Below are 16,033 nucleotides of genomic sequence, written 5' to 3' on the forward strand. Positions count from 1 at the left end.
TTGTGGCAGAACGGTGGAACTAAACGCTCTCTAACCATGTAAGAAGAATAATTAATTTCAATTTTAATACGCCAATAATATTTACATTCCACGAGCGCATATTTCAATGATAATGCTATAAATTACGTTCACAAATAAATTTGAATCTGATATTCACTATAGTTTGCGAGAAATTAAGCACTCACTATTCGCACTGTTGATGTAAGCGTGATTGAAAAATTTTTTTATAAACGTAAACAATACTTAACAATATGTAAACAGAATATAGAACGGAAGGTAAGGGTCTAAAACTGAAGACATAACCGTAACAGTTCACAAATGATTCCTCTTAATTAGTTTCTTCTCGTAATTAGTGCAAAAAAATCTCACCTGTCACATTTTCGATGCTACGGTGGCGCCATCTATTGCCAATCCAGTGGTACTAAAAACAGTTATTGCTGCATTTTAGTTCCATTGTTCTACCACAACGCGGCGCTAGTGTTTCTTACCCCGTAAAACAGAAAAATTTTCATTTGCGAAAAAACCTAATTTAGCGAAATGAATTGTGAACTTTTGTGATTGTATTACCCTAATTAGACCCTCAGCTTTCTTTTTATACTCCATTTGACCCGTAAAATGCAGAAATAAGTATTTATATTATTAATTAATACTACCGAATTGCCGCTAGATGGCGCCACCATGTCCATTTTGTGGCAGTTCGCACTAATTACGAGAAAAATCTAATTAAGAGGAATAATTTGCAAACTTTTTTATATGCTTCCTTAAAATTAAGCTCCCCGCTTTCTTTCTATGTGTGTTTTGTCCTAGAGAAACGTGTGTGTAAAAAGTTGAACTTTTTTTTTCCAATAGATCAAAGGATGTCCTTGTCGCACACTATTGCTTTCCTTGTCTAGCGTCATTAGACAAGGAGGGCACTAGCGTACGACAAGGACAGACATATTCGCGCAGTAGACAGAGAGCGATAGTGTGCAACAAGGACAGATACGTTTGCGCGCTAGTCGAGAAAGGCAATAGCATGCGACAAAGAGAAAGATAGAAATTAGTTTCCCAGTTATATTAGTTCCACGCTGCACAAATAATTAAATCCAGAATATATAGAATAGCATTTTATATTCTTTTATTATATTTTTTGAAATTGTGTTCAAGTATAGCGATAATGTTACAAATATAAGTAATCGTATGATAATTATCGTTAATACACTCATCTCACATTCATAGTTATCATTGATCAAACAGATGTAAATAACGGAAATTTGTTCATTGACAATGTCTGACATAATAATCAATGTGATAATCTGATATTTTCAATTTTTTTATGGTTTTATTTTTATAACTGAACATGTAAAATAATAATAAAATTCATTCTTCAACATCTTAGTTGTTTCTTCAGTAGAGTAAAGTTCATGTATACTTGTCGCAATCGCGAAATATATAATGATAAAATCGCATGACAATTGATATAAAATATTAATGTAATGACACTTTTCATAAATAGTAATATCAGAGACCGTATTTATAATACATAGATAAATAAAACAGATACTTGTGTACGATCAGCCTTAGATAAATTTTTTAATTTGCTAAATATTTATTTAGCTTTTGTAGACGAACGAGATCTAAGATTTTTCTTAGTTGCCTGGTCGACTTCTGGCAAATCATCATCCTCAGACATGGCGGACTTTCTTCCTAAATGAAAGTGAATTTCATACTTGAAACTGATACTTTTCAGTTAATAACGCAAAAATTTCTCTTACCTTCTTTCTTCTTTGATTTTTGTTTTGATTTTACCACCGTTTGTACGTGAACTACATTTTCACGGGCGCGTTTCATTTGCCTCGAAACAAATATGTAAGATAGATAGATTTGGAAGATGATAATGTAGGATAAAGCTGTAAATCGTATAACTGGAATATTGAAATTGCCAGTCGCAAAATCGAATACACTTTCGACTTGGCTCAAACCATATAGAAACACTAATGCTGCAATAGCCACTGTCGCAACGCGTACAGAAACGTACACTGAATTAGCAACGAGGAACGCCACTATAACAAAATAATGTCAGGATATTACAAAAGAGGATGACATTATATAAAATGCCATACTTGATGAAATTGTACTCACTTTTTGTCATCTTTTCCTTTTTACCAATAAAATGTACAAGTCTAGCTCCATGAAGCATAGCGTCTCCTATGTAATGTGGAACTAACAATAAGATTCCTGCTTGCTGAAAACTGAAAATAACAAAATATTACGATATAACGTAACGTTGTATTTGTACTATGTCAACAAAATACTATGTCAGTAAAATATGTCATACTTGAAAATATAAGCCGCAAGTGTGGAAAGAAATCCAAGAGTTGCTTGCACAACTCGAGGAGCAATATCTTCTTTTTTCACTCGCTGAAAATACAGTTCAGGATAACAATGCAGCCAATAAGCAAGCTGACAAATAAAAAACAATTTTGACGAAAAGGACATTGGCATGGGATATTCCTTCCACAACAACGTTATGTTCAACAACAAATCTTCTCTGAAACAATTGTAAATTCAATTACATGAAAACTTATTACGCTCATACTCCATATAACAAACCTGATAATTATGTCTATGCCCCATATAATAGACAATATGTAAAATAAAACGAGTTGACTAGATTCGTTGAATTTGGCAAGTTTCACTTTGCTAAGATGCAATCGCTTTGAAACTTTCTGAAAAAAAAAACAAAAAGAAGGGGGAATACAAATATTAATACGATGCTTTCATTAAAACGTATGCTATAAAAGAAGTTGTAGAACTCTTTAATGTGTCTTACGTCAAAGATGTAATCTTGAAACACAGCGTGCATTACAATTGTTATTAACAGAGAGAAAAATACAGCACATGCATCTTTCCAACCAGTGGTGTACTTCATTGGCGCAGCTGGATCTCCAACATCTGAAGTTACATTGTGATGGAGAGCAATAAACGTATATGCCCATGGTGATGTTGTCTGAAAAAATAATTTATAATTAATAACAGCATACAAACGAACAAGAAATTACGTTAATACGACTTTGCTTGAGCTCGATTTATCTTATAAATATTTGTGTCGATTAGCAAGTAAAAAGCAATGGCAGATAACATATGGTCATCATGCCAATGATAAGCAAAATTAATATTAGTCCTTTGAACATGAGCTTCGAACGAAACAGCCCAGAAAGTAAAGAAAATCTATCAAAGGTACGTATACGTTAAACAAGAATGTCATTGACACTGAAGAAACTGAAAACTCACTTGCACCATCAAACCTGTCACAAAGATCATCGCCACGCAAGAAACAATATCTCCGTGATTTTGGATGATGAATTCATGACTGAATATAGGGAGATTTTTGTTCGAATTCTTGCGACCTTTCACCGCGACCATTTTCTGCAATCGAGAGCAACCAATTCCTCCGGTCAGACGCGTCAATAACTCGCAGCAACCACCGTCAAACAATCCAACGTGTACTCAATTACGCCAGTATGCCAGCAACGGGATAACCTACACACTTGCAACATACGCCGGAAAATCAGTGCATCGAAGCATACGGCCAACACTGAGCAGTGTGGCGTTTCTGTCTTTACTTGTTGGCACCACGTAAATCAGAGTACAGTCGAAACGACTTGACAAATTAATTAACTCTTTGTGCACGTATTTCTCGCGTTTTCGTAATATTACTTAAGAAATTAAGAGAACTTTTCTAAATAGATCGTGGGGATCGTCTCAGTTTATAATACTTTGTGCATCGTTATATGGATGTTCTATTGTTCGCAAGTGCGACGATGATTGTAATCATAACGGCGGCAAATTCAAATTCAAATGGGATTGCACGAAATTACACACGCGCGTGCATGAAAAATTGATCATACGACAGAAAAAGTTTGTAAGATACACTTTATTAATAGTATTAGGTACATTTTTAATGGTCACAATATTCTTATGCACATTCGTATGTGTATTTATTGTTAAAATTATGCAATTACCACATGTATTTCGTGAAACTTGAAATATCTATCAATAAATAAATACGCTAATAGTTACGCGATAGTAGATAAAGAGAAAATACCTATTTAACAATTCAATATCGGAATAAAATAATTTCTAGAGTTCATATATATTATGCCAAAGATAAACTATAAAATTCATTGATCAACAATGAGTCGAAAATATAGCTTTGTGTAATTGTAGAAATAATACTCTTTCAACATTATATTATCTCATTATATTATTATTAAGTAGTCGTTAGTGGTATGATATCAATGCTTGTGTCTTTGTACATTATATGTTTGTAATCATGTTAGCATGATTGGTAGATGGAGCAAATGATCTGTCCGCTCTGATGCACTTAAATGAACACACATGATATACAATAAAGTTTGGAATTCACACGTAAAGTTATACAAAATACATCTTGTGTCTATGCATGTACGTTTTATTTTTATACACAAAAGCGGACCTACGCGCATGTTTCATTATCATCATCTTTTCCCGTTTCTCTTTCTTATCATAAATTTTTACAATTTCCTTTTACATCTGATGATACTTTTTTGATTATTTGCCCCTTGTTTTAATAAACGTTCAAATTTAAGTGCAGTTTATGTTCCTTTCCCCGTTGATTAGGCCACAATAAATTTATAGCTTTTTAACAGTCGTACGTAATATGCGAAGGCAATATAAGGAGGATATATTTTCGAAGATCCCTTTGAGAGGGATATCTTCACAGATAAAATTCCGTTTACATTGAACAATATTCTTCTTTTTATACGTTTGTCAACAATATCTATTGTCTTAGTATTTTGCTAAATCATTTGCATATATAACAACAATTTTAATTAAACAACGTGCATAATCCTCTCTGATATATACACGTAATTTTGTTGTATTAATCTAGTTTAGGATTTAGTGACAAATATATGTACATTACATTGTACTTTGCACGTATTATTTTATTTTATATTTGTGAGAAGTTGTTCTGCATCTCAAATAAATATTTTATTGACTTGTGTGAACTGAATTTACATTTCAAGAACGATAATCAGAATTGTAAATATTTTTTAACATTGTTGATCAAAGCACAACTTGTATTTTATCGTCGCATGGACGTGTCAGTCAGTTCCTTCAAAATATTCTTCACGCGTTTCTCAGATGCAAAACTTTATCAAGTTTTCAAAAATAAACAAACTAGAAAAATACCATGATCGTTTGTATTGAAACAACTTTCTTGAGTTTAATATTTCATAGGAAAATGTTCTACGTTCGAAGAAATACAATCTCGAATTTAATATCTGTACGATTTGTCGAGATGAATACATGATAATATACGAGTACAATAATAATACAAATTAAATCTAAATATTCCTGTGGTCACAAGCCTTAAATCTTAGCAAAACCTTTTAACGTTATATGCAACCAGTAAGACTTAGGTCTTTAGTTTGTCCTAAGTATCGCTTGTCGTTGCAAATTATGTTTTGAGGTAGACAAGTATATTCTTCGAATAGCTTTTTATAGCTATAGATAAAGCTAAACCAAATGATAAGTTTCCATTAAAAGAAGATGCCACATTATGTTTAATTTTATATCTTAATAGACCACAAATATAGCCTAGTAAATTTACTCGCAAAATTGTAAAGTAGCCATGAAAGCTGTAATTCGATTCTTAGTTCATGTTGCAACCAAAAGTTTGGCAATGGGTAGAATACAAATACCCTCTAGAAGCGTTGCCATTCTAATAAATTTTTGTTAAAGCTATAAGAAAAAATGAAGTATTAAAATTGTCATGCACTTTTAAGATTTAATGCAATTGCAATATAATTATTGTGAGTGGTATCAAGATTTTAGATAGGTGAGGACAATAAATCCGATGCCAAATGTGTTGACAATGTTCATAAAATCTAGGACTGAAAGCTATTTTACTCGAATATCTCGTATTGAGAAATTAACATCGTTAATTGTATTCATTTTTATCATCATATTCGTATATAATTGTTATCTTGAATGCTCATCTTGATTATGTCATAACATTTAAACGCTCTGTTGTACATCACGTTAACATTTATATTTGTTCTATCTTCAGGTATATTTGTATGTATACACGCACACACGCGCGTATCAATGGCAATGGCAATGACAATAAATATTTAATACATCCAATATAAGAATGTAATTTTTAACTATTATTAATGAAAATGCCCGTTAAGATGTCTTACTACCTGGTTCATTTTCTTATATTACTAAGATATAGCTTACCTTCGTGTTTCAGGTACTATCTTTGTACCTCCTACTTCTTGCTTAACTTTAAGCCGCAATCAAAATATATAAATTATTTTTTTTAAACAAAAATATTAATCTGTACTCTGGATCATGGCAATAATATGCAATAATTTACTATTTATTAGGATAGTTCACATCGAGGAGATTAAAAGTATTAGCGCGCATTTCTCGTTATCGAGTAACCGAATGTACAAACGATATGGTTATGTGTACACGTACACATTGCAATTTCGTGCCAATTGTCAAAATAGTTGACCTATACTAAATCTCGCAAAATATTAAATTCTACGATTGTGTATCTATAGTTCCACCTTTTCTTTTTCTCTTATACATCAATGGAACATAGTTATCATAATGCCATACAATACTGTTTAACAAAATCTACAATAGTGCATATTTAGGGAACATTACCTTTCACCGTGTGCATTTAATTTACACAAGAGGATCGTTATCAAGATCCATTTCTTCTACCGTGATATAAAGTCCTTCTTCTTCATACGTAGATTCGTGTTTTGCTAAAACTTTCAGTAATGGCCGCAATTTCATCCACCATTGATATGTAGGAATGCGATGTCTGAAAATTTTTGCGAACACATTATATATATATTAGTAGAAATTTACGATGAAAATTATTCAACATTAATGTATTGCTGTTATTTACTCGAAATCCGTAACTGGAAGAAGTTCTGTAAACGGTGTAAATCTGTACTGCCTTCGCACAATACCAATCATAACAGCGCTATCGGCATCCATCGTTGTTATCTTATTATCGGCATTTGTATACTTCTTTAATTGATCGCTAAACCACTCAACTGCTTTAGAGCCCATTTTTGTGCCCAAATTACGATCAAATGGAGTGGGTGAACCACCTTGCTGCATGTGACCTACAAGAAATTTTGTAACTTAGGATCTAAAGGATCTATAAATCTAGGATAACTAAAGGATAACTAAAGTTTGTTTAGAGTGTAAAATAATATCACGTACCAATAATATTCATTCTACAGCTGAACAGACCCTTTCCCTCTTCGCTGAAGAGTCTCTGCATAAAATCTGTACTATAATTCAAATTAGCATTTTCATTTCTTAAAATGAGACCTCTTTGTACACCTTCAGACATTTTTGCTGCCATTGCAATGACATCTTGATTTAAGTCTTTAATATTGAACTTCTCTTCGAAAATGTATGCTGCATCAGCACCTCCAGCCAATCCAGCGACTGTAGCTAAATAACCGCAATATCCACCCATAGTTTCAATAATAAATACTCGGCGTTTTGTGCCTTGTGCCGACTGACGAATGCGATCACAAATCTAGGAATAATACAAATACACCTGACTAATTTTCTACCAGTGGATTTATCATAAAATAATATGTATAACATACAAAATCCTACCTCTGTAATTTCATTTAAAGCAGTGTCACAACCTAATGAAAACTCGGTTCCAGGAACATTATTGCTGATAGTCGCCGGAATCATAGCAATAGGAATCCGAAATTCTTCAAATTTGTCCCTAGCTTTGAAAAAGGTAAGTCCTGTTTGATAGCCCTTTTTGAAAAACAGCAACAATATGTTATGATAGTGAACAAGGTTGTAAAAAAAAAGTATGAATACTTTAATCTCACAGAAATCGCGATTTTGATTAAATGATACGAAATTTGATTAAAAATATGTTTAAAAAGACTGAATCTTTGCTTACGTAATAAATCTGTACATATTTCTTACGTATTTATATAATTTTTATGCAAAATTAGTACTACGACTAATAATTCGACTCATAACCGAGATTTCCATAGGATTACCTATACGTTATGGATCTCCATAAGATAAAGAACCCTTACCTCGAAACCTCCTATGATAAGTAGAGCTTGAATTCCATATTCTTTAAGTTTCTGAGCAATTTGAGGCAATTGCTCGTCTGTGGGTGGAGCACGTTTAGTTCCTAAATAGGCACCACCTTGTGCTACCCAACCAGTGACAGAAGGCCAATCCATTAATTTGAATTTTCCAGCCATAAGGCCCAGTACTCCATCACAGATTCCATAAACCTAAAACCTTGTAACATAAGACCCTGCGTCACTACAAAAGTACGTGCTAATTTTGAAACCTTACCTTGTCGCCTCGATAAATACAATTCCTGACGAAAGAACGTACTGCAGCATTCATACCGCAAGAAGGTGAACCAATATGCATTACAGCTAATGTATAGTGGTCCTGTAACAAAATTTAGTGTTAATATCGTGGGAGAATTTTACATTAATTCATGCGGCGTGCACATAGAAAACAAATGCATTCTGCAATGTAATGTAATGTTTGAGATCGAGAGTGTTACAATGCTTATGCTTTCTTTCATCCTAGCAGAAACATTTATTACAGTTATTTGTTGATATTTATTTAGTAAAAAAAAAAAAGAAACAAAACAAAAAAATACAGGCAGAGAGAAACCAAAAATATCATCTAGATTTAGAAATTAGTTAACTCACTTGTCCACATAAAGTGAATTGCTAATATAGAAGGAATAGAGAATGTTAGAATGACTATTTTATGAGGCATTGAAATTTAATACTCAGCAACAGAGTGTACACTTATACTCTCTTTTTTTAATATAGATTTACCTTTGTTAATGTGGGGCCATTAATTTCCTGAAGCAGTATTAAATAAAAGATATAATAAAGGCAAATCTCCACTTTTTATATATTTTAGATACCAGAACTAAAAACCTTCTGATATTCTACATGTTATTTATATGCATTCTCCACACGTTTTTATTACATATTTATTCAACTGATTTAAAATTTAGTACTTTCATAATATTATGTTAAAAAATTTGAGAGAAGGCTTCAAGTTCGTATTAATTATTATATTATAGATAACTGCAATGTACCTTACCTTATTGGGGTCGTGATCTACAGGTGCTTTTAGACGGGTTAACATTTTGTATGTTTCCAAATTACGGGCAAATCCTCTGAAAGTATTTAATAATTAAAGTATGATTAAAATATTATCCTAATACATAATACAGATTAAAAATCTTAACATCTTAACATACTTTCCACGAAGTTGAACAGCTAAATCCCAATTTCTATCAGCCATAGCTTGAGCTACAGCTTTAGTACGACGAACGCATTCCATTAGAGGTAATCTAACAGCTTGATTGCCATCCAGTGTAACGACACATGCTTCAGTGTCTGGTTTTGCTTCCATCAATGCCATTACAGCTTCTGCTCCCATTCGACAACCCTATAAGTTATCACTAAATTAATTAAATACTTTTATTTCTAATGTGATATCAGAAAAAAAACATCTCATGATATTATGCATACTTATATAATAACTAACCAGAACTCTATCAAAAGCTGATGGATTACCACCTCTTTGAACATGACCAAGAACAGTAATTCTGGTGTCTTGTTGCAATTTTTCTACAACAACTTTATGAACTTTTTCAGCAGTGATCGGTTCAGCGTTCCTATCTACCGCACCTTCTGCCACAATAATAATATTAAGTCGTTGTCCAGTGAGTCTTTCCTAAAAATATATTTTATTATCTTTATAATAAATTGAGACGTATAGATATATTATAAATTGGATGTTACAAAGAGAAATGTAAAGATTTTTTTACAAAGAAATTGAAAAAAAAAATAATAAATTATAAGTAACAGAAAAGATAAGAATACAAAAATTTCTAACGGTATTGTTATCTTCCATAAACATGCCAAACATTTAATTAGTTAATTTTAGAAATAATTAAACATGAAACTCATTGAACGAATATATTGTTGTACATCAATATAATGTAAAATAAAATTATGAACAAAGTATAAAACTATAAATAAACTTACCATTACGAAAAAATGAACCAAACTAAAATTAATATATCTATAATATTACTCTCCTTACTCAATGAGCAAAAAAGTTAAATTATATAAGATAAGATAAACAGCAAAAGCATAAATTTAAGGCAAAAAATTGTTCTATGGTATCAGAAGCAATGAAAGATGCTAAATATTCTTGTAAAACCGTTTAAAAAATAAAAAAAAAAAAATACGTGCGAACCTGTAACAGCTTTTTACACAGCTTGTTTGGCCAATCTTGTTCAGGTGGCCACTCTGGGATGAACACATAATCAGCTTCAGAACATATGGCTGCCACTAGAGCCAGGTAACTGTAATAGTATGTTATAAGAGCTAGCTAAAAATATTACATTACATAAACAACGTGGTAATTATAATGAAATGACTAATTCCATTTTAAATTGATAAAAATACGAAGATAATAATAAAAATACTGCTAGTAGAACATTACAAAAATGTAAAATTGCAGAGGTTTAAGTTCTTGTTTAATACTTGTAACAAATTTTTACTGCTGACAGAAATTTACAATGTAAATGCTCAGAAACTAACATCCTTCCTCAAAATTTAACTATTCCGGTAAAGGAGCAGACACACGTTTAAAAATAAATTCAATGCAATGTAATCTGGCTAACAAATTTTACATTATAGGAAAGCATGATTCATTAAGGATAGAATAATGATTGATCAAGGACGTGCCTGTTGCACAGCTTTGCAAAGTTCCTCAATCCAATCACCTGACGGCGGTACTTCAGGTATAAAGCAATAGCATGCTTCGGAAGATAAACTTGAAGCTAACGTCAGATACCTGAAAGACTTTAGTTTTTCATTACATTCGCACTATGTGCTTTATTGGAATTTCTTTCTATCCTTAAAATAGAAAGCTAATTAGTTTTCGATTCTTTTGACTTGGTGCTTAACTGTAAGATGGAATGGGTTGTAATATTGACAACATAATTAAGCAATTAAAAATTATGAAATGAAAAGGAAAAACACAACTGTTGAATTTGTTAAACTAAGTTAGGGAGAAAACAACACTGTAACATATAAATTTATAATATCCTAAACAACGTGCCTGCTCCAATTTTTTACATAATTTATCAGGCCAGTCAACAGGAGGTGGTGATTCCGGGCAGAAAACATAGTCTGCCTCTGCCGCTAAAGCACCCACAATTGCCAAATACCTATCCAAAACGTTGTCACATTTGTAAAGAATAATATGAAAACAGATATTTTTCAATTCACAAAATATTATGATTGAATCCTTTAAATAAATAAGTTTCTTCGTGAAATATAATTAATTTTTTGATTTATTTAAACAATGAAAATTCTTAGTATTTCACTAGCAAAATATAACCAACAACTTACCCGCAATGTCGACCCATAACTTCCATTATGAATGTTCTTTGATGAGAATATGCTGTGCTAACAATAGCATCGATACTTTCGATAATACGATGTAACGCAGAATCGGTACCAATAGTCATATCAGTCCCACAAAAGTCATTATCGATAGAACCTACCATACCAGCGATATGTAAATGTTGGTATTTTTCTGCTTGTTCCGGAGTAATTTCACCTAAATAAATAGCAATGGTAAAATATACATAAAAATATAATACAGTTATAAAAATATCTGATTTTTTCTTACCTGCATCAGCTAATTCTTTTAAGAGATCTGGCCACTCTTCCTTAAATAAATTTGCACCAGTAAGAGAACCATCGCCTCCTATTACAACCAAATTGGTTATTCCACGAGTTACTAAATTTTTTGCAGCTGTTCTACGACCAGCACGTTCTCTAAATTCTTTGCAACGAGCAGATCCTATTACTGTACCACCCTAAGACATGTAATTGTAATAATTTATATCGTGTTGCAATAATAATCAACAACATAACAATCAAAATACATACTCTATGAATGATACAAGAGACAGATGACCAATTTGCTTCTACAATATTATTTCCACCATCTACCATACCCTGATAGCCTTCTTTAATAAAAAAAACTTTACATCCCAGATAAATACCCATTCTGACAACTGCTCGAACTGCTGCATTCATTCCTAAACAATAATTTTTATTATTGAAATTTAAGTAACAAGATATCAGTCAACATATCTCACTTAAATTAATTAATTCATTACCTTGAGAATCACCTCCACTGGTAAAGACTGCAAGGCCTTTACCTTTGTGACTGCCAGGTTTTATGAATCTTTGTGCTGCTAATTCTTCTGCCATTTTTGCTGCAGGATGCCACTTATGTTTCTACAACATAATTCTTTTTGTAATTTCTTCCTTATGATGTTAGGCAAAAGTTTTAATAGAGAGTATAAGTATTAATTATAATTCATTTCATAAACAGATATTAATTTAGTCATCATGAAAAAGAACTATATCTTTTTCTCTAAAGATCTATAAGTCTAGATTTTTTTTATTGTTGTAACAAAAATGCAACAGAATATTAAATGGTAATTCCTTATAAACATTGGCTTTAATTTTTTATCGATCAAGAGAATAATAAGTATGTAGAATGAGAATATATTATATTCACCAAATTTTTAACTCACTTCGAAAGAATTCATTGACAATTTCAAATTTTGGATATTAAATGTTGAACTTCTATTAATATTATCATCCATTATATCTGGGAGTGAGGTACTCACAATGCAAAAATTTATTTTACTTTCGAAAGAGATACTTTCTTTATCATCTGATAAAAAAATTGAAGTTACTTTTAAAAATTCTTATTATATAATATGAAATAAATTTTATAATCAATACATATTACTTTGTATAGGGATTGGAATATCAGAGGGAGTATCCTCTTTCTCTGATTCGTCTTTCATTGTGCAAACACATATTTCATCATGTTTCATAGACATTATGCTACTTTGGAAAATAAATATACAAGAAATTTCAACAGTCATTAAGAAATAATTTCTTATGCCCTATCTGAAGATATATAACCTAAAATAACAAATACTATTTACACTATACAAATTATACTCTAATGTCATCTGAACATAGCATTTAATTCATTTCAAGGAACTCATTACAAACATTTATATAACAGTCATCTATAAAATATATTTCTCGCATACCCTATCGCTTTTAAATATCATAAAAACTGACATTATTTCAACAACTTTTATTGAATAAGTTATATATACATAAAACATATATATATATATATTGAATAAATATATGTTAATGAATAAAGTTAATGAATAAAGACAAAATAAGTCATAAATATAACAAAAATAAGTCATAAATATATAAGATCATAAGATTAAATTTTCATCAAGCGACTTATTTCACTTAAGATCATAATTATTCAAGAGCAAACAATGAGAAATATATCGAAAACATGCTCTTAAAAAACATTGCAACATAAAACATTTTCTGCGTTCTTTCTTATTTTAAAATAAAATAGCATATGCTCGAAGAATCAATGGAATCTGGCACAGTCACAATCTACTGTGCATCAAAACATTAGAACAACGATAATGGTATAAAATAGATTGTTGAAACTAGTTTCTTTGCATGTAACATAAACTTTATATATAAAAAAATGTCAAGTTAATACAAAAAACTGATAAGCTAGTAAGATGCAAAACAGTCAAATTTGTTGGAAAACTAATTAATTGTCTTTTATAGCGTGTATACAAAATAACGTCATTCTGTCACTGACATTTAGCTTGGCACATATAAAATATAATTGAATGAAATTGAACATTTTTCAACTTACCAAACAAATGTACTTCTAACTGCAACGAGGATTGTGTAGACAATTTTTCCTCGATTTCAAAGTTACCTGAAGGACCTGCAGTGCTCTGACGAAACATGAGACACTGCTTTCGCGTCTTTAGTCTAACTAAAACTGAAGGTGACCTCTACGTGTGCTTCAGCACGAGGCCCCCACCAGCAGTATCAGTTAGCTCTCACACCCCACCCTATATAAAATTAAATTTAGGAAGCGGCCGTAGATGGTGTTAGAACGACAATATATGCAACTAACCAATACGATATTTTTCAACTGTTGCGCTTATTTTTCCGAAACTATTTAAAATTTTTTTTGCTAAAAGTTCATGTAATTTTGTACGTTTTCATTTTCGTCGAAGGCAAACTAACTCCAATGTATTCTATTACGTGCTACGTATATGCAACGAGATTCGACAGATCCTACGAGAATCTTACGTATTCACTGTTTTCACGTCACACAGACGTTTAAAAGAGTAAAACATATCTCGACTCAACCATCATTTTCGCTAAATAGTTATTGATGTACGACTGTTCAAAGACAATGCAATTCATTCTAATAATAATCCATGACTACATGAAGTCATGTGACAACACTTTTACGTCCTTCTATGAATGGCTGATACTACTTAAATATTTTTATTTTTAATTGTGCTAAAAAGAACGTAAGCTCGAAATAATTATTTTCACTCTTCTTACAAATTAAAATTTCATCATCTAGCTGTAAAAAAAACTACGACGGGATAAATATATAGATTGATCTACGATCAGGTTACTAAGGTAACGAATCTTCGTTTTCGAAGGAGGAAATCAGTAACAATGCCGAGAAGAATTGTGTTTGGTAAAATCGGTATTATTATTATCAGAAATTTAAAATATAATAAGATGTTGTTATTACAACATACGAAAGAAATAGCATCGGCGTTTGATGAAAAGTTTTATTGAAAGTCTTCATTCTTAAAAAATCATGCGCTATTGATTCGTCAAATTATCAAGCAAATTTTATTTACAAACCAATTCCTTTTTTTTTTTATTTCTTTTCGAAATTTTATTACCTACTGTTCTCATTTAATTTCTAATTTTTCTAGCAGTCATACCAAGATCTGGCCAATACTGTTAAAATCTTGACAAATTTTGTAAAAATCTTACGTTTAAATATCGTGATTTGTTTTTAGATACTTAGAATTTCAATAATTGAAATTCGATCTTATACAATTGACTACACATTCGTAAAGGAAACTAAACGATAAATAGATAAAGATAATTTTAAAATTTGAAGAAAATAGGAAACGTCCTTTTATCGACTATGTCGGTTGTGTACAAAGCCTTGTATAATTAATTTGCAATAGAATTTCTTTTCTTTGAAAATGCACATCGACATTTTATATATATATATATATATATATATGTGTATATAAATAAAAAATTATAACGCGATACAAGAATTTAAGGATCTGCAGACGGATACTTATTAAAAGCCAACTAAATTACTATATTTTTGTAGACGAATATACAAACATACACATTTTTCGTATAAACTTTGAAAGTTAACAAGATGTACAAAGACATCGCGAACCTATTCAATGCCTAAGTTCTTAATTTCAATACAAATTACCAAAATGTTGAAACACTGTTTTTGCTTTTTATTTCAAGATGATTAAGTTTGAATGAGTACTGTCGATACACAATCTGTATTTATTAAAAACCAGTCCCTTTCATTTTTAGGTTTTTGATCACTCGAGTCAGCGTTGAAAATGATATCAAATAATTTCCACTTCACATTTAATCAAATCTATTGTTTTCTTTTTCTTTTTTTTCAACTCTGTTCAGTATGTACATGCGATGGATTTCGAATTCAATGATACTAAAGATTATGACAGGACTAGCGAGCATAAGAACGATAATAATAATACTAATTGTAACGAAGAATTCTTACTGTATAGGAACATTGTGCTTACATCGGCTTAGCCTCTGAAATCAAGTTCTCAAACTTCGTATTTAAAATACTGTTAAAGATGCAAGTGTTGTTATTACGGTTTTTTTTTTTTTTTTTTGGAATTATTGACTCAATATAGAATATATTGTCCTTCCAGAGCCTGACAATACTGGAAAGCAGGACAATCGAAATTATG

At 31.1% G+C, this 16,033-nt stretch overlaps 2 protein-coding genes and 1 long non-coding RNA gene across 7 annotated transcripts; 1 reads left to right on the top strand and 2 right to left on the bottom strand.

Moving 5' to 3' along the window:
* Positions 1-1,102: 1,102 nt before the first annotated feature.
* Positions 1,103-3,613, bottom strand: LOC122534495 (translocating chain-associated membrane protein 1). Its single transcript, XM_043665183.1, has 7 exons — positions 3,274-3,613; positions 2,813-2,989; positions 2,593-2,708; positions 2,318-2,530; positions 2,122-2,231; positions 1,755-2,042; positions 1,103-1,686 (listed from the first exon to the last, which is right to left on the bottom strand). Exons 1-7 carry the CDS (start codon positions 3,403-3,405, stop codon positions 1,589-1,591), a joined length of 1,134 nt encoding a protein of 377 aa, XP_043521118.1. The 5' UTR covers positions 3,406-3,613; the 3' UTR covers positions 1,103-1,588.
* Positions 3,614-4,234: 621 nt separating this feature from the next.
* Positions 4,235-14,224, bottom strand: LOC122534494 (ATP-dependent 6-phosphofructokinase). 5 transcript variants are annotated; one of them, XM_043665178.1, is made up of 17 exons: positions 13,891-14,224; positions 12,287-12,407; positions 12,054-12,205; positions 11,791-11,980; positions 11,508-11,718; positions 10,345-10,453; positions 9,628-9,816; positions 9,338-9,528; positions 9,178-9,253; positions 8,904-8,930; positions 8,772-8,792; positions 8,401-8,502; positions 8,130-8,336; positions 7,684-7,836; positions 7,276-7,600; positions 6,953-7,175; positions 4,235-6,865 (listed from the first exon to the last, which is right to left on the bottom strand). In XM_043665178.1, exons 2-17 carry the CDS (start codon positions 12,378-12,380, stop codon positions 6,724-6,726), a joined length of 2,412 nt encoding a protein of 803 aa, XP_043521113.1. In that variant the 5' UTR covers positions 12,381-12,407; positions 13,891-14,224; the 3' UTR covers positions 4,235-6,723. The 5 variants fall into 5 exon arrangements, with proteins under 5 accessions (XP_043521113.1, XP_043521112.1, XP_043521114.1 ...); XM_043665177.1 differs by lacking the exon at positions 10,345-10,453 and adding an exon at positions 11,215-11,323; XM_043665179.1 differs by lacking the exons at positions 8,772-8,792; positions 10,345-10,453 and adding an exon at positions 11,215-11,323.
* Positions 14,225-14,530: 306 nt separating this feature from the next.
* Positions 14,531-15,141, top strand: LOC122534496. The gene is made up of 2 exons (XR_006307916.1): positions 14,531-14,566; positions 14,657-15,141. It is a non-coding gene; the product is annotated as an uncharacterized LOC122534496 (long non-coding RNA).
* The last annotated feature ends 892 nt before the right edge of the window (positions 15,142-16,033 follow it).

The sequence above is a fragment of the Frieseomelitta varia genome, unplaced genomic scaffold (genome assembly GCF_011392965.1).
Source record: "Frieseomelitta varia isolate USP_RPSP 00005682 unplaced genomic scaffold, Fvar_1.2 scaffold_600, whole genome shotgun sequence".
In the NCBI taxonomy this organism is placed as follows: domain Eukaryota; kingdom Metazoa; phylum Arthropoda; class Insecta; order Hymenoptera; family Apidae; genus Frieseomelitta; species Frieseomelitta varia.